At 47.0% G+C, this 23958-nt stretch overlaps 1 protein-coding gene and 1 long non-coding RNA gene across 2 annotated transcripts; both read left to right on the top strand.

Moving 5' to 3' along the window:
- Positions 1 to 4822: 4822 nt before the first annotated feature.
- LOC139839182 (uncharacterized) lies at positions 4823 to 5449 on the top strand. Its single transcript, XM_071829230.1, has one exon. It carries the CDS (start codon positions 4823 to 4825, stop codon positions 5447 to 5449), a length of 627 nt encoding a protein of 208 aa, XP_071685331.1.
- A 13627-nt stretch (positions 5450 to 19076) lies between these two features.
- On the top strand, positions 19077 to 19759 carry LOC127348714 (uncharacterized). The gene is made up of 3 exons (XR_007879898.2): positions 19077 to 19155; positions 19269 to 19366; positions 19655 to 19759. It is a non-coding gene; the product is annotated as an uncharacterized lncRNA (long non-coding RNA).
- The last annotated feature ends 4199 nt before the right edge of the window (positions 19760 to 23958 follow it).

Raw genomic sequence — 23958 nt, 5'->3', positions numbered from 1 at the left:
GAGTGATCCTTAGATATGTACGCAACTTTCATTCAATTTGGGAATTTTCATTTGAGCAAGTCTGGTGCCATTTTAAAATTCATCAATACGAACTGTTCTGTTTTGACAGATTCTGCCTTTTATTTCGCATTGCCTCTTTTGCTATGTTGGATGAATTTCTTTGATCCATTAATGTCCAGTAGCTTTATGCAATGTCCAGAAGTGTTAAGAATGATTGTGCACCTCTGAACATGTTAATTTTTATTGTGCACTAACCCTCTAATGAGTTGTTTCGAGTTTGGTGTGGAGGAAGTTTTCAAGGATCAAGAGAGGAGTATGATGCAACATGATCAAGGAGAGTGAAAGCTCTAAGCTTGGGGATGCCCCGGTGGTTCACCCCTGCATATTCTAAGAAGACTCAAGCGTCTAAGCTTGGGGATGCCCAAGGCATCCCCTTCTTCACCGACAACATTATCAGGTTCCTCCCCTGAAACTATATTTTTATTCCGTCACATCTTATGTGCTTTGCTTGGAGCGTCGGTTTGTTTTTGTTTTTTGTTTTGTTTGAATAAAATGGATCCTAGCATTCACTTTATGGGAGAGAGACACGCTCCGCTGTAGCATATGGACAAGTATGTCCTTAGTTTCTACTCATAGTATTCATGGCGAAGTTTCTCCTTCGTTAAATTGTTATATGGTTGGAATTGGAAAATGATACATGTAGTAATTGCTATAAATGTCTTGGGTAATGTGATACTTGGCAATTGTTGTGCTCATGTTTAAGCTCTTGCATCATATGCTTTGCACCCATTAATGAAGAAATACATAGAGCATGCTAAAATTTGGTTTGCATATTTGGTCTCTCTAAGGTCTAGATAATTTCTAGTATTGAGTTTGAACAACAAGGAAGACGGTGTAGAGTCTTATAATGTTTACAATGTGTCTTTTATGTGAGTTTTGCTGCACCGGTTCATCCTTGTGTTTGTTTCAAATAAGCCTTGCTAGCCTAAACTTTGTATCGAGAGGGAATACTTCTCATGCATCCAAAATACTTGAGCCAACCACTATGCCATTTGTGTCCACCATACCTACCTACTACATGGTATTTCTCCGCCATTCCAAAGTAAATTGCTTGAGTGCTACCTTTAAAATTCCATCATTCACCTTACAATATATAGCTCATGGGACAAATAGCTTAAAAACTATTGTGGTATTGAATATGTACTTATGCACTTTATCTCTTATTAAGTTGCTTGTTGTGCGATAACCATGTTTCTGGGGACGCCATCAACTATTCTTTGTTAAATATCATGTGAGTTGCTATGCATGTTCGTCTTGTCTGAAGTAAGAGAGATCTACCACCTTATGGTTAAGCATGCATATTGTTAGAGAAGAACATTGGGCCGCTAACTAAAGCCATGATCCATGGTGGAAGTTTCAGTTTTGGACATATATCCTCAATCTCATATGAAAAAATTATTAATTGTTGTTACATGCTTATGCATAAAAGAGGAGTCCATTATCTGTTGTCTATGTTGTCCCGGTATGGATGTCTAAGTTGAGAATAATCAATAGCGAGAAATCCAATGCGAGCTTTCTCCTTAGACCTTTGTATAGGCGGCATAGAGGTACCCCTTTGTGACACTTGGTTAAAACATGTGCATTGTGATGATCCGGTAGTCCAAGCTAATTAGGACAAGGTGCGGGCACTATTAGTATACTATGCATGAGGCTTGCAACTTGTAAGATATAATTTACATGATACATATGCTTTATTACTACCGTTGACAAAATTGTTTCATGTTTTCAAAATCAAAGCTCTAGCACAAATATAGCAATCGATGCTTTTCCTCTATAGAGGACCATTCTTTTACTTTCATTGTTGAGTCAGTTCACCTATTTCTCTCCACCTCAAGAAGCAAACACTTGTGTGAACTGTGCATTGATTCCTACATATTTGCACATTGCACTTATTATATTACTCTATGTTGACAATATCCATGAGATATACATGTTACAAGTTGAAAGCAACCGCTGAAACTTAATCTTCCTTTGTGTTGCTTCAATGCCTTTACTTTGAATTATTGCTTTATGAGTTAACTCTTATGCAAGACTTATTGATGCTTGTCTTGAAGTGCTATTCATGAAAAGTCTTTGCTATATGATTCACTTGTTTACTCATGTCATATACATTGTTTTGATCGCTACATTCACTACATATGCTTTACAAATAGTATGATCAAGGTTATGATGGCATGTCACTCCAGAAATTATCTTTGTTATCGTTTTACCTGCTCGGGACGAGCAGAACTAAGCTTGGGGATGCTGATACGTCTCCGACGTATCGATAATTTCTTATGTTCCATGCCACATTATTGATGTTATCTACATGTTTTATGCACACTTTATGTCATATTCGTGCATTTTCTGGAACTAACCTATTAACAAGATGCCAAAGTGCCAGTTGATGTTTTCTGCTGTTTTTGGTTTTAGAAATCCTAGTAACGAAATATTCTCGGAATTGGACGAAATCAACGCCCAGGGTCCTATTTTGCCACGAAGCTTCCAGAAGACCGAAGAGGAGACGAAGTGGGGCCACGAGGTGGCCAAACCCTAGGGCGGCGCGGCCTGGCCCCTGGCCGCGCGGCCCTATGGTGTGGGCCCCTCGTGCCGCCTCCTGACTTGCCCTTCCGCCTACTTAAAGCCTCCGTCGCGAAACCCCCAGTACCGAGAGCCACGATACGGAAAACCTTACTGAGACGCCGCCGCCGCCAATCCCATCTCGGGATTCAGAGATCGCCTCCGGCACCCTGCCGGAGAGGGGATTCATCTCCCGGAGGACTCTACGCCGCCATGGTCGCCTCCGGAGTGATGTGTGAGTAGTCTACCCCTGGACTATGGGTCCATAGCTGTAGCTAGATGGTTGTCTTCTCCCCATTGTGCTTCATTGTCGGATCTTGTGAGCTGCCTAACATGATCAAGATCATCTATCTGTAATTCTATATGTTGCGTTTGTTGGGATCCGATGAATAGAGAATACTTGTTATGTTGATTATCAAAGTTATGTCTATGTGTTGTTTATGATCTTGCATGCTCTCCGTTGTTAGTAGATGCTCTGGCCAAGTTGATGCTAGTAACTCCAAGAGGGAGTATTTATGCTCGATAGTGGGTTCATGTCTCCGTGAATCTGGAGGGGTGACAAGAACCTCTAAGGTTATGGATGTGCTGTTGCCACTAGGGATAAAACATTGGTGCTATGTTCAAGGATGTAGTCACTGATTACATTACGCGCAATACTTAATGCAATTGTCTGTTGTTAGCAACTTAATACTGGAGGGGGTTCGGATGATAACCTGAAGGTGGACTTTTTAGGCATAGATGCATGCTGGATAGCGGTCTATGTACTTTGTCGTAATGCCCGATTAAATCTCACAATACTCATCATAATATGTATGTGCATGGTCATGCCCTCTCTATTTGTCAATTGGGCAACTGTAATTTGTTCACCCAACATGCTGTTTATTTTATGGGAGAGACACCTCTAGTGAACTGTGGACCCCGGTCCAATTCTCTTTACTGAAATACAATCTACTGCAATACTGTTCTACTGTTTTCTGCAAACAATCATCATCCACACTATACATCTAATCCTTTGTTACAGCAAGCCGGTGAGATTGACAACCTCACTGTTTCGTTGGGGCAAAGTACTTTGGTTGTGTTGTGCAGGTTCCACGTTGGCGCCGGAATCTCTGGTGTTGCGCCGCACTACATCCCGCCGCCATCAACCTTCAACGTGCTTCTTGGCTCCTACTGGTTCGATAAACCTTGGTTTCATACTGAGGGAAAACTTGCCGCTGTACGCATCACACCTTCCTCTTGGGGTTCCCAACGGACGCGTGCTGTACACGTATCACACCTCGTCTCCGCTGTAACATCTAGGGTTGAATCTTGATTATTTCATAGGGGAAACTCTCCCGGTATTGATTACTCCTTGTTATTGATGCTATTGAGTGAAACCATTGAACCAAGGTTTATGTTCAGATTGTTATTCATCATCATATCACCTCTGATCATGTTCCATATGATGTCTTGTGAGTAGTTCGTTTAGTTCTTGAGGACATGGGTGAAGTCTAAATGTTAGTAGTGAACTATGTTGAGTAATATTTAATGGTTTGATATTTAAGTTGTGGTGTTATTCTTCTAGTGGTGTCATGTGAACGTCGACTACATGATACTTCACCTTTATGGGCCTAGGGGAATGCATCTTGTGTTCGTTTGCCAATTGTGGGGTTGCCAGAGTGACAGCAACCTGAACCCCCGTTGGTATATCGATGCATGAGGGATAGAAGGATCTCAGAGTTTAAGGTTGTGGTTAGATTTATCTTAATTACTTTCTTGTATTTGCGGATGCTTGCAAGGGGTTTAATCACAAGTATGTATTAGTCCTAGGAAGGGCGGTGCATTAGCATAGGTTCACCCACACAACACTTATCAAAACAATGAAGATTAATCAACTATATGAAGCGAAAGCACTAGACTAAATTCCCGTGTGTTCTAAAGAACGTTTGGTCATCATAAGTAAACAAACCGACTTGTCCTTTGTGCTAAAAAGGATTGGGCCACTCGCTGCAATTATTACTCTCGCATTTTACTTACTTGTATTTTATTTATCTGCTATATCAAAACCCCCTGAATATTTGTCTGTGAGCATTTACAGTGAATCCTTCATCAAAACTGCTTGTCAACACCTTCTTCTCCTCGTTGGGTTCGACACTCTTATTTATCGAAAGTACTACGATACACCCCCTATACTTGTGGGTTATCAGGGCGCGACTCCGAGTGGATGGAGATCGACGCCACCATCATCCGCTGGCTCTTCCTCACCATCTCGCCAGACATCTTCAAGACTGTCATTCGTGAGGGCGATGACGCCCACACGGTGTGGACCAAGATCAAAGGCCTCTTCACTAACAATAAACTTCAGCGGATTGTTTTCTTGCAGCAGGAGTTCTTCGGCACTCCGCAGGGCGATCAGACCTTAGACGCCTATTGCCTGTGTCTCAAGGCCATCTCCGATGAGCTTCACGACCTCGGGTTCCGCCTCGGCGATGAGCTCCTCCTCTCCACCCTCACCTCCGGCCTCAGCGAGGACCTCGACAACGCTGCCTCCAACCTCACCCTCATGGCCAACCCCACCTTCGAGTGCGCCGTCGACTACCTTCGCCTCGACGAACGGCGCCTCAAGGGCATCCGCGCCCGCGCCGTCCACTCCGCCCTCGCTACCGGGTTCAGCCACGGCACCCCGCCGCCACCACGCCCTCCCGCGCCCACCGCGCCCCGCGCCTCCTCAGCCGATGCAGCAAGGTGGAGGCGGTGGCACTCGCAACCGCCATCGCGGCCGTGGCGGTCGCAGAGGAGGACATCGCCCCGGGTACACGCAGGCACCGCCGCCATGGAGTGGCGGCTATAACCCCTGGACCGGGGTCATCCATGCCTACACCATGCCGGTGCCCCGACCACCCGCGTCGGGCATCATGGGTCCCCGCCCGCCGACGCATCAGGCTCTCTTCGCCGCACCGCAGCCGGCCCTCGGCGCCCTGCCCTACGGCTATTTCGCGACGTACGCCACCCCACCGCCGGCCGCACCGGCCCCCTGGGACCCTGCCCTCTACACCGCCCTACAGTACGCGCCCTCTCCGGGTTCCTACACTGGCGGTGGTGACTGGTTCATGGACACCGGTGCCTCCGCACACATGGCTGCTCACCCGGGTAACCTCTCCACCTCCTCGCCAACTTCCACTTCCTCTCGCATCATTGTAGGCAACGGTGCTGGTCTCCCCATCTCCCACATAGGTTCAACTAATTTTCCGTCTAATTCTAAACCTTTATCTCTCAATAATGTCATTGTTTCTCCTCAACTTGTCCAAAACTTAGTCTCTGTTAAAACTCTCTCTCGTGACAACTTCGTAACTGTGGAATTTGACGTGTTTGGTTTTTCTGTAAAGGACGCCCGTACCTGGATGGTTCTGCACTGCTGTGAGAGTCCTGGCGATCTCTATCCCGTCCAGTCGGCTCCTTCCTCTCACGCTGCACCTCGCGCTCTTGCCGCCGGCGTCGATCTCTGGCATGCTCGCCTGGGACATCCTAGCCCCGCCACACTCCGTCAAATCATGAATAGTTTTTCTTTTTCTTGTAATAAACTTGATACTCACACCTGTGAGGCGTGTCGTGTTGGCAAGCACGTACGTCTTCCCTTTCGTAGCTCTTCCACAGTTGCGTCATTTCTGTTTCAGTTAATTCATAGCAATGTTTGGACTTCCCCTATTACTAGTAATTATGTTTTTCTATACTATCTTGTTCTGTTAGATGATTTTTCTCACTTTGTATGGACGTTCCCTCTCCGTAAGAAATCCGATGTAGCCCAGACCCTCACCACTTTCTACACATATGTCTTCACCCAATTCGGTCGCCCCATTCATGCCCTCCAAACCGATAACGGTAAGGAGTTTGACAACACCACCATCCGCTACCTTCTTGCTTCCCACGTCACCATTTTTCGTCTAACCAGCCCATACACATCCCAGCAGAATGGCCGAGCCGAGCGCGTCCTCCGCACCCTCAACGACTGCGTCCGCACCCTTCTCTTCCACAGCCATATACCTCCTTCATTTTGGCCAGACGCCCTCGCTACCACCACCCTCCTAGTTAATCTCCGCCCGTGTCATCCTCGCTGGAACTACGCGCCACACCATCTTCTTTTCGGGTCTCCCCCGTCCTATGATGGCCTCTGCATCTTTGGTTGTCGCTGCTATCCTCGTACCGCCGCCACCGCCCCTCACAAACTCACCCCGCGCTCCGTTCCTTGTGTCTTTCTTGGTTACCCAGCTAACACCAAAGGCTACCGCTGCTATGATCCGGTTTCTCACCGCGTCATCACCTCTCGGCACGTGTACTTTGATGAGCATTGCTTTCCTTTTACACAGAGATAGGTGGTCGCCACTCCTCCCTCGACTACTGATGGTCCCCGGCGTCGACCCCCTACCCCGGCAGGTCCACCGGCTGCAGTGCCCTCGAGCTCGGACTCAGGCACTATATGCGTCGTCCACCGCAGCCCCCTTGAGCTCTGGCTCGGGTGCTGCCTCGCCGCCCTCTGGGTCACCCTCGAGCCATGTCTCGGGTGACCCCGCGCCGACACCCACCTCGACGCCGCCTGCGTCGCCCTCGAGCCCCAGCTTGGGCGCCGCGCCGTCTTCGCTGGGCGCCGCCTCGTCCTCGCCGGGTGCCGCTCCGCCGCCGCCCGCCTGTGCTCCCTCACCGCCGCCCCCGCCACCAGCCGCGGGACCCCTGACTCGCGCACGCGCAGGAATCTCTCGCCCGAGTACGTGGTACCCCTCCGATGAGTACGTCTGCACTGCATCGACCTCTGCACCGTCACCGCTGCCCGCCTCCGCTCGGGCGGCCCTCCACGACCCCATGTGGTATGTGGCCATGCAGGAGGAGTTTGATGCCTTGCAGCGTAACCAGACGTGGCAGCTCGTCCCTCGACCGCCCCACGCCAACATCATCACCGAGAAGTGGGTCTTCAAGCACAAGTTCCATCCTGATGGGACCCTGGATCGCCATAAGGCGCGCTGGGTGGTACGCGCCTTTCGTCAGCGAGCCGGCATCGACTTCACCGACACTTTCGTCCCGGTTGTCAAGCCTGGGACGATTCGCACTGTCCTTCAGCTTGCGGTCTCCCACGCCTGGCCAGTTCATCAGATGGATGTGTCCAACGCCTTTCTCCATGGTCACCTTGAGGAGCAGGTCTTCTGTCAGCAGCCTACGGGGTTCGTCGACACCACTCACCCCGACCACGTGTGCTTGTTCCCGCGTTTGTTATACGGACTCAAGCAGGCACCTCGCGCGTGGTACCAGCGCATCGCAGCGTTTTTTCATCACCTCGGCTTCCGCTCGACACGCTCCGATGCCTCGCTATTTGTCTACAGCCAAGGCGCCGACACCGTGTACCTGCTTCTCTACGTCGATGACATCATCTTGACGGCTTGCACCAAGGACCTTCTTCGACCCCTCACCGACCGTCTTCGTGTTGAGTTCGCCCTCAAGAACTTGGGGCCCCTGCACTATTTCCTCGGCATCGAGGTTGTTCGCCGCGCCGATGGCTTCTTCCTGCACCAGCGCAAGTACGCACGTGAGCTCCTCGACCGCGCTGGCATGCTTAATTGCAAGGCCACGGCCACGCCTGTCGACACGAGGTCCAAGCTCTCCGCTACGGATGGAGCGCTCGCACCCGATGCGTCCTCCCATCGGTCCATCGTCGGTGCCCTGCAGTACCTCACTCTGACACGCCCAGAGCTCCAGTACGCCGTTCAACAGGTCTGCCTCCATATGCACGCTCTGCGCGATGCTCATTGGACTGCGGTCAAGCGCATACTTCGCTACATCTGCGGGACCATAGATCTTGGTCTCTCGCTTCACGCCTCCACCGCCATGGACATCATCGCCTACTCCGATGCAGACTGGGCCGGCTGCCCCGATACGTGACACTCCACGTCGGGCTATTGTGTCTACCTTGGACCCTCGATTATATCGTGGTCGTCTAAGCGACAGCCCACGGTCTCTCGCTCCAGTGCCGAAGCAGAGTACCGCGGCGTCACCAACGCCGTCGCCGAGGTCTCCTGGCTCCGACAACTTCTTGGCGAGCTCTCGGTTCCCGTCGCCAAGGCCACCTTGGTCTAATGTGATAATGTCTCCGCGGTCTACCTCTCCGCCAACCCGGTTCATCATCGCCGCACCAAGCACATCGAGCTGGACATCCACTTCGTTCGGGAGCAGGTGGCTCTTGGCCACATTCGTGTTCTTCATGTGCCCACCTCCCAGCAGTTTGCAGACATCATGACCAAGGGCCTACCTACGGCATCCTTCGAGGATTTTCGATCCAGTCTTTGCGTCAGTTCTGTCGATGTATCTTCTGTATTTATGACGGGCCCACCTCCTTCCATGTATAGTTGAGGTTGTGGCCTATATAGGTACACGTATTTGTCTCACATCAATGCATTGTGATTTGCATCATTCTACAGGAACAACTTGAGGAACACTGGTAGTCAAGGATGAACTAGGAATAGATAGCAGCCTGAAGATATCTGCTGTTGTGTGGGTAAGTTGTTGCCTCTCTCCTTTAGAGGCTTTTTCAACCAGCAATCTCGAAGAAATTCTAACATCAGTCCAGAGTAGCTTTGTTCCTAACCAGTAATGCTGCAATGTAGGAATAAACTCATCCTTCTAATGCTTCTGCTCTACACCAGACAAGCTAAACAAGGTACTACCTCTGTCCATAAATGGATGCCACAGGGTTGTCTATGAATGGAGGGAGTAATTTTTATAAGTTCAAAATGACAGAAAATGGGCTGAAAGAAGAAAGTCTTGTATCAAAATTATAGATTTGAGTATGAGTGAAAAAGTATATACGTACTCATCAAAGCAACAGCTCACAGAGCAGGGCCAATACCCACAACTAACCTTGCCAAGAATTTTTGCACAAGTTTGACCTTTAGAGATTCTTGCATCGGTTTGGGCTTTAGCTTTGCAGTGCTTAGGCCTTCTATTGTCTGATCACATCCTTCTGGGGAATCGATAGCCAGTGCAGCAAATAAGTTCTTAGCCATGTGTTTCAGCATTTGACCATCTGATGCTGAAGTTCCAATCCCAAATTGTACCTTACTACAAGCATTTCAGTGGTGCTGGTAAAGAAGATTCCATGATAATCACCTGCATTCTTCAGCTCGGATTTCAATTTACTCAGAACCACTCCTAACAGTTCAAGGAAAAGATTCTAAGCAATCATGAATCAAAAGCAAACCTGATCTGGACACAGTTGTGCTAAGAAAAAAGAGTAAATGACAAAAAACTACCACAATTGCGGCAGTTGTGACACGGAATTACCAAATGTGTTACGTTTGTCACATGACTACCTCTTTTGAGGCACGCCCGCTACGCGGAGCACTTATTGTGCAATTTCCTTGTCTTAACCGTGTTTCTGGCGGCTGTGGCCCACTGTCAAGTCCGATGTGGCGCTCACTTGACGGACGGAGGCCAGAGCCGTTAGGGCTCGCGTTAGGGCAGCGTGTTAAAGTAGTCGGCTAGGTCGTCGCCTCCCTCCTCTCGTTTCTTCTCTGTCCCATCCCAGTGTGACCCCTTGTTGTCGACGCAGATCTCCGGTGGTAGCTGACCATTTCGGCCATGGTTTTGTGGGGTGATGCCGAGGAGTCCTCTCCAGAGATGAGCTCCCTCGGCAGTGATGTGAGTACACGAATCTGTCCAATTTGTAGGGTGTCGATTTGGGGATTTTTGATTTTGAGCATGATTTTGGCTGATTCTTTCCTGTTTTTTCGAAATGTTAGAGTGTGAACACTACGTACAACTCCGATTTCTGCGGATTAGCTGACAGTGACCTGTCACTTAAAAACACGGTGCTATAGCTCAACGATTTGTAGCGTTTGATGGGTGCTAGACAAGGAGGATGTTCTTAGGATGTTCAGGTCAGGATGGAGAAGCAGCATGTGATTTTCATCTTTGGGTAGACGGTGAGTGGCCACCTGCACTTCAGAAAGCACTGTCAAAGCTTTGGAATTTGTATTAGAAGAAAAAGAAAGCAGGGTTAGTGATTCTCTGGATAATCTTGAGAAGAGGTTTAAGCTGAAAGATGAGATTGAAAAAGATGCACATTGACCCGAGGAATGCCCAAGATGAGATAAATAAAGTTGTGGCAGAGAAGTAGGTCATACTAGATCTGAATGCCCAAGCTGAACAAGGTTTGATTGATGCTAGGGCTGAATTAGAGCAGAAGAAGTCACTTGATGCATCAACTAGCAATATGCACAAATGCTTGAGAATAGAGGCAGTGAAGGAGAGGGATAAGTTGAAAGAAGAGAAGAGGAAGCTCCAATACATTATTGGGGATTTTTTTAGGCAGAAGGAAGCCACAAGGGCAAAGCTGAAGAAGATTAAGGAGATGTGTGAAGAGTAGTTGCTATATATCATATTAGCTACAAGGTGTATAAGTTTAATTTGATTGCAATGTTGAATTTAATTCCCTTGGTTTGTAATGTTGAACTAAATTCTGTCTGGTTTGTAATGTTGACCTAAATTATGTTGGTTTGTAATGTTGAATAATATTTGTTGTATCAATTTAATTTGATACCTGATGTTGAACTGAATTCCCTTTTATCAGGTTATGAATGATCTTACATATGTGTTATGTAAGGGTTATTGTACTGTTGGAAAGGTCTCGGCATCGACTCGTCAATTTTGTCGAGACCTTTAGTTTTTTTTATTATTGGAAAGGTCTCAGCATCGACTTTGTCGAGAACTTTTAGATTATTTTATTGTTGGAAAGGTCTCGACATCGATTTGTCGACTTTGTCGAGACCTGTAGGGTTATTTTATTGTTGGAAAGGTCTCGACATCGACTCATCGACTTTGTCGAGATCTTTAGGGTTATTTTATTGTTGGAAATGTCTCGACATCGACTCGTCGACTTTGTAGAGACCTTTAGGATTATTTTATTGTTGGAAAGGTCTCGACATCGACTTGTCGACTTTGTCAAGATCTTTAGGGTAACAAATAAACTTGAAACATGAAATGAAGCACAACTTATAATTGTTGACTACTAGCTTTAATCAACTCAGTCCTACTCCTTCATTTTTAACATAATATAAGGAATCACACGTTCCATATCTCTTTTCATCCATGATGGAGAACAAATTCAGAAACCTTACGTATGACCTACGTAATGTTTTCTGAACGAATTTTGCTCCATCAAACTGAAAATACAGCTCCCACATCTTCGGTTGCTCCCTATCATACAAATTAACACTCTAGTCACGCTACATTATTATTCTAGAAAGATAATTGTGCACAATTAGCAGAAACCCTAGGTCAAAATCCAATTTTTGTAACACAAGGGCAAAGAATTCTTACTGGCTAGCACTGTAGAGATAGTGGATCGTCGGGTCATTTTGCGACGTCCTGCCCCCAGATGTCCACCACTTCTCCGATTCTGGACGTGCGGACTAGGTGGCGGCAACTGCAGCATCGGCGGAACTACCGCGGCTTCACCGGCAAGATCGACATAGCCCTCCATACCATCACCAAGAGCGGAGGCGCTAGCGTATCGACCTAGGCTAGCATCCGCCAGAGAATCGTTGTGCAAGACTGGGTCACCGGAGTAGTCGCCGCCGCCTCTTCCGTCTTCCATTTCTATACGAGTGCGGGTGAAGTGGTTGACTGGAGAGGGAGATGTGAACTAACTGCTGCCCTAACGCGAGCCCTAACGGCTCTGGCCTCCATCCGTCAAGTGAGCGCAACGTCAACCTGACAACAGCTGTCAAAAACTCGGTTTAGACGAGCAAATTGTAAAATCAGTGCTCTGCGTCATAGGTGTGCCCCAAAGAGGTAGTCATGTGACAAATGTAACACATTTGGTAGTTCCATGTCACAAGTGCCACAATTGTGGTAGTTTTTTTTGTCATTTTCTGAAGAAAAAGATACTCCTATCATTTTTACTGCAGTAACAAAGAAGAAATGACAGTATACCATGATAACTATATTGCAATCATCCATTAGTTTTTTAGCAATCAACAACTTTTTTGCTTGAGCAACAGAAATAAACAAATAGTTACAGAGTATTAGAGCATCTCCCGTCGCGTCCCCCAAACCGTCCCCCAAATGACGCCGGATCGAGCGTTTGGGGGACGTCGCTCCCCAGCCGCGTCCCCCAAACGTCGCCCCCAAACTTTTCTTAAAGGGTTTTTGAAAACACAACCATTTATTAAATATAGCATACAAATAAATATGTTTGCGGATATTGTTATCAAATTAAAATACAACAAACAATAAAACAACTAAACAAATGTAATAAATGGTGCTAGATCAAGGTGCCGCGGCATTTGTTGATAATCCTTTGATCCTCCATATATCCTCAACGAGATCATCTTGAAGTTGATCGTGAACATTGATGTCACGGATCTCTGCGTGCATGGCGAGGAAATCAACAAAATCTGCAGGTAACTCATGATCAACCTCCGCAAGAGGGACCTGACACTCATAGGGACCAACATGTCTCCTGGCCTGATTCTTGCGGTCATCCTCGATGATCATGTTATGCGTGATCACACAAGCCTGCATCACTTCCCACATTTGGTCCTGAGACCAGCTTAGAGCAGGGTACCGGACAATAGCAAATTGAGCTTGAAGCACACCAAATGCCCGCTCGACATCCTTCCTGCAAGTCTCCTATCGCGCAACAAAGTGGGAATTCTTCTGATCTGATGGAGCCAAGATTGTTTTGACAAAAATGGCCCACTTTGGATATATACCATCGGCTAGATAATAGCCTTTGGTATATTGGTGACCATTGATCTCATAGTTGCATGGTTGAACATGCCATTCCCACTAGTCTGCTGAACATCGGAGACTGCTGCAACACGTTGATGTCATTGTGTGATCCCTCCATGCCAAAGAAAGAATGCCAAATCCACAAGTCATAATCTCCTACAGCTTCAAGCACCAAACTGCAATATCCATGACGCCCTTTGTATATACCTTGCCAAGCAAACGGGCAGTTCTTCCATGACTAGTGCATGCAATCGATGCTTCCAAGCATTCCAGGGAATCCTCTGGCAGCATTTTTGTGCCATGATCCTTGCAGTCTCTTCCTCAGTTGGTCGTCTCAAGTAGTATTTGCAAAAAATTTCCACCACAGCTCGGCAAAACTTGTACATGTAATCAATGGTAGCAGACTCACTCATGCGAAGGTGGTCGTCCTGTGTATCGGCAGGTGCTCCGTATGTAAGCATCCTTATGGCGGCGGTGCACTACTGAATCGACGAGAACCCGGCAATGCCTACAACGTCGTGCTTGAGCTTGAAGTAGGGGTCGAACTCTCGAACGTCGTGGAGGATATTCATGAACAAACCCTTGCTCATCCTATACCGGCGCCGAAAATTGTCGGCATGTGTTGCGTCATCTGCGAAGTAGTCGTTGTGTAGCATGGTATGCCCCTCCATCCTCTGCCGGGGATTCGACTTCTTTCTCCCCGACCTTGATCCTCCGCGGCACGGCCTCTTCCTCTTCTCCACCTCGGCGTCAAGCATATCCTGGAGGGACGTGATGATCAGCAAATGCTCCCGGAGGTCATCGTCGAAGGCTTGCTCGTCCTCCAGCAGTTGGACAAGCATCTCGTCGTCACTATCCATGTCTGAAGCAAAATCGATGGTTAAAATTGCGCCGCGGTAGACGAGGCAACGAACAACGGCCAATCGCGCCTACCTGGCAAGTCCTCGAACACCTTGTGTGCGTGGAGGTGGGACGGATTTGACGCCGCGTTGTAGGATGCGCTGGCGAAGCGGCGGCGGCGAAACGTCCGGCGAGAGTGCCAGCCGCGACGACGGTGACGACTCTCAGAAGAGATCAGCCGTCGAAACAGCTGGCAAATCCAGCGGCGGCGGAGGGGTGGAAGGCGCGGGAGGCAAGGAGCGACGACAAATAAAAGGCGTGAACCAACGTTTTAAGGAAATAGTCGCCGACAGGTGGGAGCCCATCTCGTTTTTCGTTGTGTCCGGCGTGCCCGGAGCGTCCCATGTGGGGCGGGGACGGGCTCGGGACACCGGACACCGTATCGGGCCACGCTGGACAAAAAGCGGCTTTAGGGGACGCGGATGGGAACGTTTTTTTTTGTTCGACGCACCCCAAATCCCTTTAGGTGACGCTTTGTTGGACGCGTGATACGTCTAAAACGTATCTACTTTCCCGAATACTTTTGCTATTGTTTTGCCTCTAATTTGTGTATTTTGGATACAACTAACACGGACTAACGCTGTTTTTAGCAGAATTGCTCTGGTGTCTCGTTTTTGTGCAGAAATCCAACTTTCAGGAAAATCCTCGGAATTTATGCAGAAGGTCTTATTTTCCCAGAAGAACTACGGAGCCAGAAGGGCAAGCCAGGTGGAGGCCCGAGGCCCCCACACACTAGGCCGGCGCGGCCCAGGAGGGGGGCGCGCGGCCCTAGCGTGTGGCCCCCTCGGCTGGCCTCTGACGCCCTCCTCTGGACTACTTAAGGGTTTCGATCTAAAAACGCGAGACGGGAAGTCGAAGTCGCCAGAAACCATCCAGTACGCCGCCACCGTCGCGAAACTCCGTCTCGGGACCAGAAACTCCGTTCTGGCACCTCGCCGGGATGGGGAATTGGAGGAGATCATCGCCATCATCACCACCGACGCCTCTCCATCGACCAGCCATGTTTCCCCCATCCATGTGTGAGTAATTCCCCCGCTGTAGGCTGAAGGGGATGGTAGGGATTGGATGAGATTGGTCATGTAATAGCATAAGATTGTTAGGGCATAGTGCCTAGTATCCGTAATTGGTACTTTTATGATATTGTTGCAACTTGTTATGCTTAATGCTTGTCACTAGGGCCCGAGTGCCATGATCTCAGATCTGAACATGTTATTGTTTCATGATGATATGCATTGTTTTATGATCTTACCTGCAAGTTGTATACACGTATTGTTGTCCGGAACCCGAGGCCCCAAAGTGACAGAAATTGGGACAACCGAAGGGGAAGGCGGTGATATGAGGATCACATGTGTTCACGGAGTGTTAATGCTTTGCTCCGGTGCTCTATTAAAAGGAGTACCTTAATTTCCAGTAGATTCCCTAGAGGCCCGGCTGCCACCGGCTGGTAGGACAAAAGATGTTGTGCAAGTTTCTCATTGCGAGCACGTACGACTATATATGGAACACATGCCTATTGATTGATTAGTACTTGGATACCGTTTTATTATTATCTGCAAATGCCCTGCTTTGATTGTTACATGAGTTTCTCTCATCCATGCAACGTCCGTCATCCATCCATGTGCCTACAGTATTTTAATCCTGCTGTTTACTATAATCACTATTGCTGTCTTTGTTACTCTGCTGCTGTTATTTCACTACTGCTACTGCTATAAAACTGTTACTACTGATAAACTCTTGCGAGCAAGTCTGTTTCCAGGTGCAGCTGAATTGACAACTCCGCTGTTAAGGCTTTCAAGTATTCTTTGTCTCCCCTTGTGTCGAATCAATAAATTGGGTTTTACTTCCCCCGAAGACTGTTGCGATCCCCTATACTTGTGGGTCATCAACGCGGCTGGAGATGCTCTTATAATCGCCTAAGGCCATGTTTGGTACTGGTGTTTTAATGGGGATTAGTGGGGATAATACTCTAGAGTATTGGGTGAATCACTGTTGTCACCTAATCCCCACAAAACCCCATCTCCAATTAACTAGGTAGGGTGTATTGGGGATTGAAAAAATTACACCAAATTTGGGGAAAGTGGGGATAAGTGGAGATTAAACTCGCTTATACTCTATCACCAAACATGTATTGGGGATAAGTGGGGATTTGAAGTTTGGAGCGGATTATCCCCGCTAATTTCTCCTATAAATGTTCAAAGACTACCCTCTCAACCAGGGGGTCTGAAAGGGGCAAACGAATCTGATCCGTCCGTTTGGCCTTGCCACTGTAAATTCGTTCCCCACTTTTCACTACAACCGTTTGTTGCTGTAATTTTTTCTGCACTTTCTTCTCTTTGAAACGAGCCAATGACTTATGGGACCAGTCGTGGGTGGGGTCGGCTAGCAGAGGCAACGACGCTGCTCGTTCGCGTCGCGTTTCTTCCCCATTTTCCTGTGCGCGTGGAGATGGGTCAAAACCCTAGATCGCTCCCGTGGTGAAAAAATCCCCGCAGCTGCGCCCATCGTTCCCCTTGTTTGCCCGTGTCGGCGGCGGAGATAACGTGCGGGAGGAGGAGGGAGGCGGACCTGCATCGGCCCGGTCCTTCGCGAGTGGATGGAGCCGGACGGGGACAGCCGCGCTGACGGGCCGAAGGAGGCGTTGCAGGAGCGCGCACGGAGGATGGCGGCGGCGCGTGGTGAGTGGCTTGAGATGGTCGTCCACAACTGGCTTGAGCTCGAGATCTCCTTCTTCAGCGTAACGGCTGGACGCGGGGGCCGACGCGGGGGCCGGCGACAGCGTCGTCTGGATGCGGCGGCTGCTGGGCGTCTCTCCCTGGCTCCCCAATCCCGTCTCTCCTCCTCCGGCCTGGGAGTGCCCTCTCCGGCCTCACATGGGGCTGGGGCGGGGACGTGCGGCGCTGGCCGAACACGGCGATAGCTGGACGCGGCGGCTGCAGGGAGAAGGGAAGAGGCGCCGTCCGTCGCTCCGCTGCGCTGGCGTGCGGCGAGATCAAGGAGGGAAGATGGCGGCGGCGACCGGAGGCGCCGGGCGCGGCTAGGGACGGGCCGACGCGGGGCGGATCCGCGACGACCGGAGGCCGGCGGTGGCGACTGGAAGCGCCGGGCACGGCCGAAGACGGGCTGCGCGATGGCTGTACCGGGTGAATCTTATTCGGAAACCTTGCTGCCTCCTCCTCTTCTCTCTACCTCCAGCACTCTGCTTTTCAATTGCCAACTGATTTTTTCTAAACATGATGTGTAGGTCTGGGAAGAAGAGAAGAAGGAAGTATCAAGAAGACCCAAGGTTATTCTTCTCTCTTGTGAACACATCATAAGTTATAATAGTGCTGCATATTTGGGACATAAGAGAATAAAAGTAAGCTAGAAGAGAATGGTAATGCATACTTTTCAGATGAAGTTGACTACATGCCTATACAGGTTGAATTGTAATGTTTATTATAGTGCAGTCTGCATGCTCTGGTCCATAGTGAGAATATTTATGGAGCTAGGCCAAGATTCAGATATTGCTACGTTTTATACTGCAGTCCACATACTCTCGTCCGCCGCTAGAATATATATGGAGCTGGGAGAATATATTTATGGTTGATGCTCCTGTAGATAAACAAATGATTAGTGTTTATTTACGGATAAGCCAATTACTGAATGGCATGTAGATGTTTGCAGTTGTTCATGCACGTGCCTGGGATTCAGTGTTGGGTAGATTAATTATTCTTTCTTGTTCGTGGTATGTTTGACAGCGGCGAGACGCGGATCAGGCGGCAACACAAGGTTTGCTTTTCCCTCCACTCTCTATCTCTTCCTCTCTATCTATCTCAGCTCCCACTCTCACTTTTCTTGCGGATGAGGGCGCGGCTGCAGGGAATGGCAGAGGAGTGGGTGTCCCTAATGGAAGAGGGTGTGGCGTCCCTTTGCTACAGACCTAGGTATGTTCTCTCTGTGGTTGCAATTTTTTTGTATAGCAGCAATTTGCTCTATTGACACAAAGGAAGGTCGTGTGGTAGCCGAGCTCGTGAAGCCATCAAATGGGCTGGGCACTTTCTGATGCAATTTTGCAGTGGGTTATTTGGGATGAAATAGTTGGCTCCTAGAATGACAAGCAACTTGTTGATGCAATTTTGCAGTGGGTCAATTTCCGAAGGATGCTAGAGAATACTTGGTTCGATACTACATGATGGATAAGATGAAGGATGTAGTGCCGCTGAAGGTACTTCATTGTCTCCTGCTATATTTATTTGATCTATAAGGTTCTACATAATATTTGGTTTGATATTACATGATGGACAAGATGATTTCCTTATAAGCTAGAAGATTACATTGCTAATTGGTAGTTGTGGTTTTTTAACCTTTTGGGAGCTAGAAAAAAGTCGTTCTACTTGCCACAATTAGTTTATATATAAAATATTACCCTATGGAGACATGGGTCATGGAAATTTTTAAGTAGCAAATAGCCCTAATTCAGTAGTCATGCACTCACGTATTTACTGATGGGGACTTAATCTTTCTTTTGACTCAGGTCTGATGTCGTAAGTTTTGCCATATGAATTCAATGAAGATTACACAGGATGGTAATTCAAACTTTAGCAGGATGAATTCAAAGAGCCAAATTGGGAAATCAGAAATTTACCATGATTTTTCCCCAATAATATTGCTGATGCTTTAGTTTAATATTATTTTGTTCAAGAATTCAGAAGAAGTTCTCTTGTTGTAGGTCTGGTGGACTTAGTGGATACATTGCTTGTTTGGATAATACCGTCAAAACATGTCTTTGAGAGAGCCCATCTCGCAAATACTGCTTCAAACAGAAGTAAATATATGATAAAACGATTATAGCCACTCTACGCTCTCCATTAAAGAAATGACCACTTTCGTATGTGCTACTAGGTACAATTTTCTGACATCAATAGCTCTCGCCGTATGCATCTTTTCTTTGTATGTTGTGTTTTGGCTTTTCATTTCCTTCTGTTTCATTTGCTAACAATAGTTCCTCTTTGTAGATGGTTTACACCCTGCTTTCAGAGATATACGAAGGGGACAAATGGTAGAATTTTGTGATCCTATCAAACACACTGAATTGGCGTTTCTTGCTCAACAGGTCTGTTTTGGCCAGTGTTCTCCCATTCAGCAGCTACTTGCTAATAAAATGTTTAATATCCTCTCTTTTGTTCAGTTCATTTATTTTTCTATTGTTATCATCTGGACCTAAATATAGGTCAGAAATTTGTAGAACTGTTCAGAGCTTTTCTCCTCGGGTAGCTTTGGTCATATTCTGGGTATGCTGTAAACGATTCCATGCACAGCTCATTTCTGAGAAACTTGTAGATATTGTTTACGTGTTCTGTTTAGTTGGGCTGCAGCTAAAGAATCTGCATTTTTTTTCCAGGGAACTATGCTGGTTTAATCCTTAGAGATATTGACAAAGATAGTGGTAATCCACAAATGTGTGCTTCCTACCCTGCAGAGATAGACACAAACTTAATGGCCTCAGAGGTATGTTGTTATTCTTTGGTAAAATGGAGAGCTTCTTCCACTGTTTGGACAGAATTCCCTCATGTCTTACATGTCTTATAAAGCTAGGAAGAATTTAATTTTGTATATTCGTGTTTAATCTCTGTGCTATGTTGTTAGCGTTTTGTGATAGCATTTCAGCATCCATCTTATATGCTCATATTATTCCCCAGTCGAGGGTGCAGTAAACATTGGAGGAAGGTGCTCAGCTTGTATTTTTAGGATGGCAGTAAAGTCTTTCCTTCAACGAAGATTTCCCCTGACATTTGCAATGGCAGCAGTGTCACCACCAGAGTTAACCAAAATTCCTTATGAATTTATTTCAGTGTAACTTAGCATACATTTTGTTCCAAAATTCTTTACAGAGATCCACCAATCCAACGCCGCTGAGTGGACCAACAGAGAGGAGCGGCTGCCAGAGCTTGGGAGCTCCACGGACCACACGGTGACAGCGAGAGCAGGTTTCTTCCCTTCAAAACCTCAATCTTTAGCCGGTTCTGATGTGCCTGCTGCAATGGTTGCTAGGATGTACAATGAACCAATGCTTTTTTCAGTTACAACTGCATTTGTGGATTTTTGGTCCGTCCTATGGTCGAATTGGGAACTCGTCTAAATGCATTTTAATAGACCATTCTTGTGATGATATGTGAATTTTAAGATGTTATATATGATGTTTAGAATTGCACTATTCACTAGAGCCTATGATCACGAGCTCCTAACGAAGGTCACGCTCCATGCTTTACTTTGGTATTCAGGTTTCAATATATTATGCAACCTTATAACCCACTACTTGCTTGAATCTTTGTACACAGTGGAGATAGATCATCCATTTTAGTTAGTAATGTATGTTTTGGAATCATGGCCATGGTTCATATTCATATTTATTTCTCTATGTGAACTAATGTCTTTCTTTTAATATTTCTATATGAATGATATTCTTGCTCATGTGATTGTTTACTATGTTTCTTTTATTTCACATGCACATACTGTCATTTATTATCTCCGTGCATATCATGATAATTTAATCAACAATTATTGCATGGGTTAGTTTTTGAGTGTATCCTTGGAGTGTTTCTATAATTTATACTCAATGCTCTGTTATTTTTCCTTGTAGGATGATGGTGTGCTACGTGCTCAGTTTATACTCCACCCGAGATTATAATGCAGAGGCTGCTGGACCTTGAATAACGTATGGCACGATGCAGTACAAACCGCTGTCGCTGAGAGCTTAGCCGATACTATTTCTACCTAAAAGTAACTGCAGTTCGTTCTTCTTAATGAAAATCTATAAGCAAAATCAGGGCAATGACATTATGCTCGGTTTTTTTTAGTTCTGCTAGCTTACAGTGCTCTAGCTTACAGTGCCTCTTGCCAAATGATACAAAGTGGGTAATTCTTAGTTTTTTTTAGTTCTGCTAGCTTACGGTGCTCTATTTCTATATCGTTCCTTTCTTTTCACAGCCCCCGGTCGGGGCGAAGGGAGCGTGGGAGACGCACTGCAAGGTGCGGCCGAGGGCGGAGCTTGAAGGGCGCTGGTCGGGGCCGGGCGTGGCGCGGTTGGGGCGCAGGGCACGGGAGCCGCTGGGGCGAGCGGGCGGTCCCGGGTCGCGGGTCACGGGGCGCGGCGGCACGGACACGCAAAGGCGGGAGCCGACGCCAGGGGTACTTGGTTTCTGCTGTCCTCCCCCTTGCTTGTTTGGTACTAGCTGGTTATGATGTCTCCTTTTCCCCTTTTCCAGTTCTTTTTGTAGAGTTTTTCTGCAATAATTTCTTCCAGATTGGGATTGAGCCGATATGGATTGGTGCAGGTGGTGGCCGGCCGTTTATGCTCTGCTGGGTTGGTGATGCTGAGTGCAGAGCTGCAATTCATCTTCTTTTCCTCTAGACCGTGTATGTCTCTCCATCTTTGACCCCTCCTCGTTTAGTTTATTTGTTCCGTATGTTATCAGATCACTCACAATCATTTTGTTTACTTACAGGCTGATGTAAAAGAGTTCTGTATAGCTGTCATTCTACTTCTAAAGACCGCTAGGATACCAGGCCATACGAGACACTTGCGGAGGCAAATTCATCCAGACAGATTGTAGATAGTTGGATTCAAGAGTCAGAGGTGCATTATGAGTTTATTCTGTACTTTTTTATGCCTGTAGATTGCTATTTTCTTTTAATTTTTAGCATACAGTTATTAGTTGGAATAAACAGTGCCAAAAATTCGTTCTGAGGCTTTTGTGCACTTCATTATGGATAAGCATTCCGAAATAGCATCCCTTCTTTCCCATTTTGCTAGCTCTGAATTCAAGGTCCCAAATCAAGGTTTGGTCTATCTTGGTTATCTCTTGTTGAGTTGCTTTCTGCTTTACTACTTCATTCTTGTTCCTAGGGTTTGTTGCATGTTGGTGTGGTCAGAATACACAACTTAGGTGCTGCTTTGGACCAGTAAAAATGGTGCGTGTGCAACCTTGCCAAGCTTCATGCTCTATATGAATTTAAAGATTGATGGAAAAATTAAGAATACATTCCTAATGTATCTGGTGGATGTGGAGATGTTAGCGGAAGTTAAGATGCCCAGTGCATTTTTAAGGATTTTAATTTTCATAATTACTTGATGATTATGTTTGAATACTTGCAGATTCCGGTTTTAGTTAGCCTAGATTAATTATTGTCATGTCTTTCTGTCCGTTATCAGGATTAGTGCTTTTGGTGATCCAATTTGGCAAGAACACGAAGAAGGCTGAGTTGGTGATGGCCCCTTATGAGAGTGGCACTGGTAACGGGAAGCTTCTATGACGTTGAAGAGGCTGCTGAGCAACCCACAGGTAATGTAGCTTACAGAACTGAATTATGAATGTGTTTATCAAGAATAATGTTGTATATTTTTATACTTTAAAGTGCTAATTTTTATACTGCCTCCTCTCCTCCCCCAATCAGCTGCCTCCTCTCTTCCTCCCAATCGGAATGGAGCGGCAGCAAGCTGGGTAGGACGGCCCCTCAAGTGAAGAACCGGTTGGAAGCGGCGACAGCTCCCGCTGTTGGAAGCGACGGGGGTGACTGGACGCGGCCGAGCGGCAGCATGCGGTTTGCTTCTCCCTCCCCTCCCTCGCTCTTCCTCTTTACATGTCTCTCTCAGCTCTCTCTTTTTAGCTGCAGGGAATGGTGGCTGGGGAACACACTAACGGGTCCATGGGGCAGGTCGCAGGCTCGCATCCAGCCTCGAATTCATGGGAGCCCTGCTCCAGCGTGAAGGGCAGGTGAGCTGGTTGTGCACTCCTCTATTTCGATTTGAGATGAAGATTTTTACCTGTGTCTTTGCTTCAGGGTTGTGAAGGATTGGATACAACATGGTCATTTAGGATGGCGTCAACACGGAGAGTGGTGGCGGCGCGACGCCTCGAGCTCGAGAAGTCGTCCATAGCTGGCCTGGGATCGAGATCTGGCAGACCGCTCGGCCCCGGCAATGTCCACGGCGCTGCGAACCCCGGTCGGAACACATCAGCCTGTTCTCATTTAACTCCCCTCGCTGGTTGAGCTTCTCTTTATCATTTCATCCTGAATTTTTTACTCAAATATGTCTTGTTTTGGATGATTGCTGGGCCGAATATAACAGGGATCATAAGGTGTGGGGATAAACTTGACACAAATCAATTGCTTATATCATTTTCAGTAGAGAGCAAATGTGAAAGTATATTTTTACAGGATTCAATAAATCCATTTAATCTTGCTATACATCAATAGATTCATGTTAACTGCTACGTTGTGCAAAATAAATCATGTGCGTGTGCGTGCACGTGCATAAATCTGCTCTCCTGAAAGTGATGAAATATCTTTTTTTTCTTGCAGCCTTCCGCTGATTACCAGGATTTTGAACTCATAAAGCTTCTTTGCATATTCATTATGATTTTTGTGGTGTGGCGGGAATGGGTATTGTACGAGTACGAGCCAAAGTTGTGCAGGATACTTTAGAACGGAAGTAATGCATCCTCCTTTTCTTTTATTGGCTCATAAATTTAAGATGCTCCTTTTCATAGTGATGCTAACATACATTTCTTGGTTGTCCAGCCAGGACATCAACTGTCAAGTGGTTTGGTGCTAAGGGTGACTACAATGTTCTTGTTATGTCCGTGTTGGGGCCAAGCCTAGAAGACCTTTTCAGCTCTTGCAACAGAAATCTGTGGCTCAAAA

Source organism: Lolium perenne, chromosome 4, assembly GCF_019359855.2.
Source record: "Lolium perenne isolate Kyuss_39 chromosome 4, Kyuss_2.0, whole genome shotgun sequence".
Classification (NCBI taxonomy): domain Eukaryota; kingdom Viridiplantae; phylum Streptophyta; class Magnoliopsida; order Poales; family Poaceae; genus Lolium; species Lolium perenne.
Note: the sequence above shows the minus strand (reverse complement) of the source record. Positions and strands in the feature narration are given on the sequence as shown.

Excerpts from the sequence above, each read along its gene's own strand:
- LOC139839182 (XM_071829230.1), top strand. The coding sequence starts at position 4,823 with ATGGAGATCGACGCCACCATCATCCGCTGGCTCTTCCTCACCATCTCG.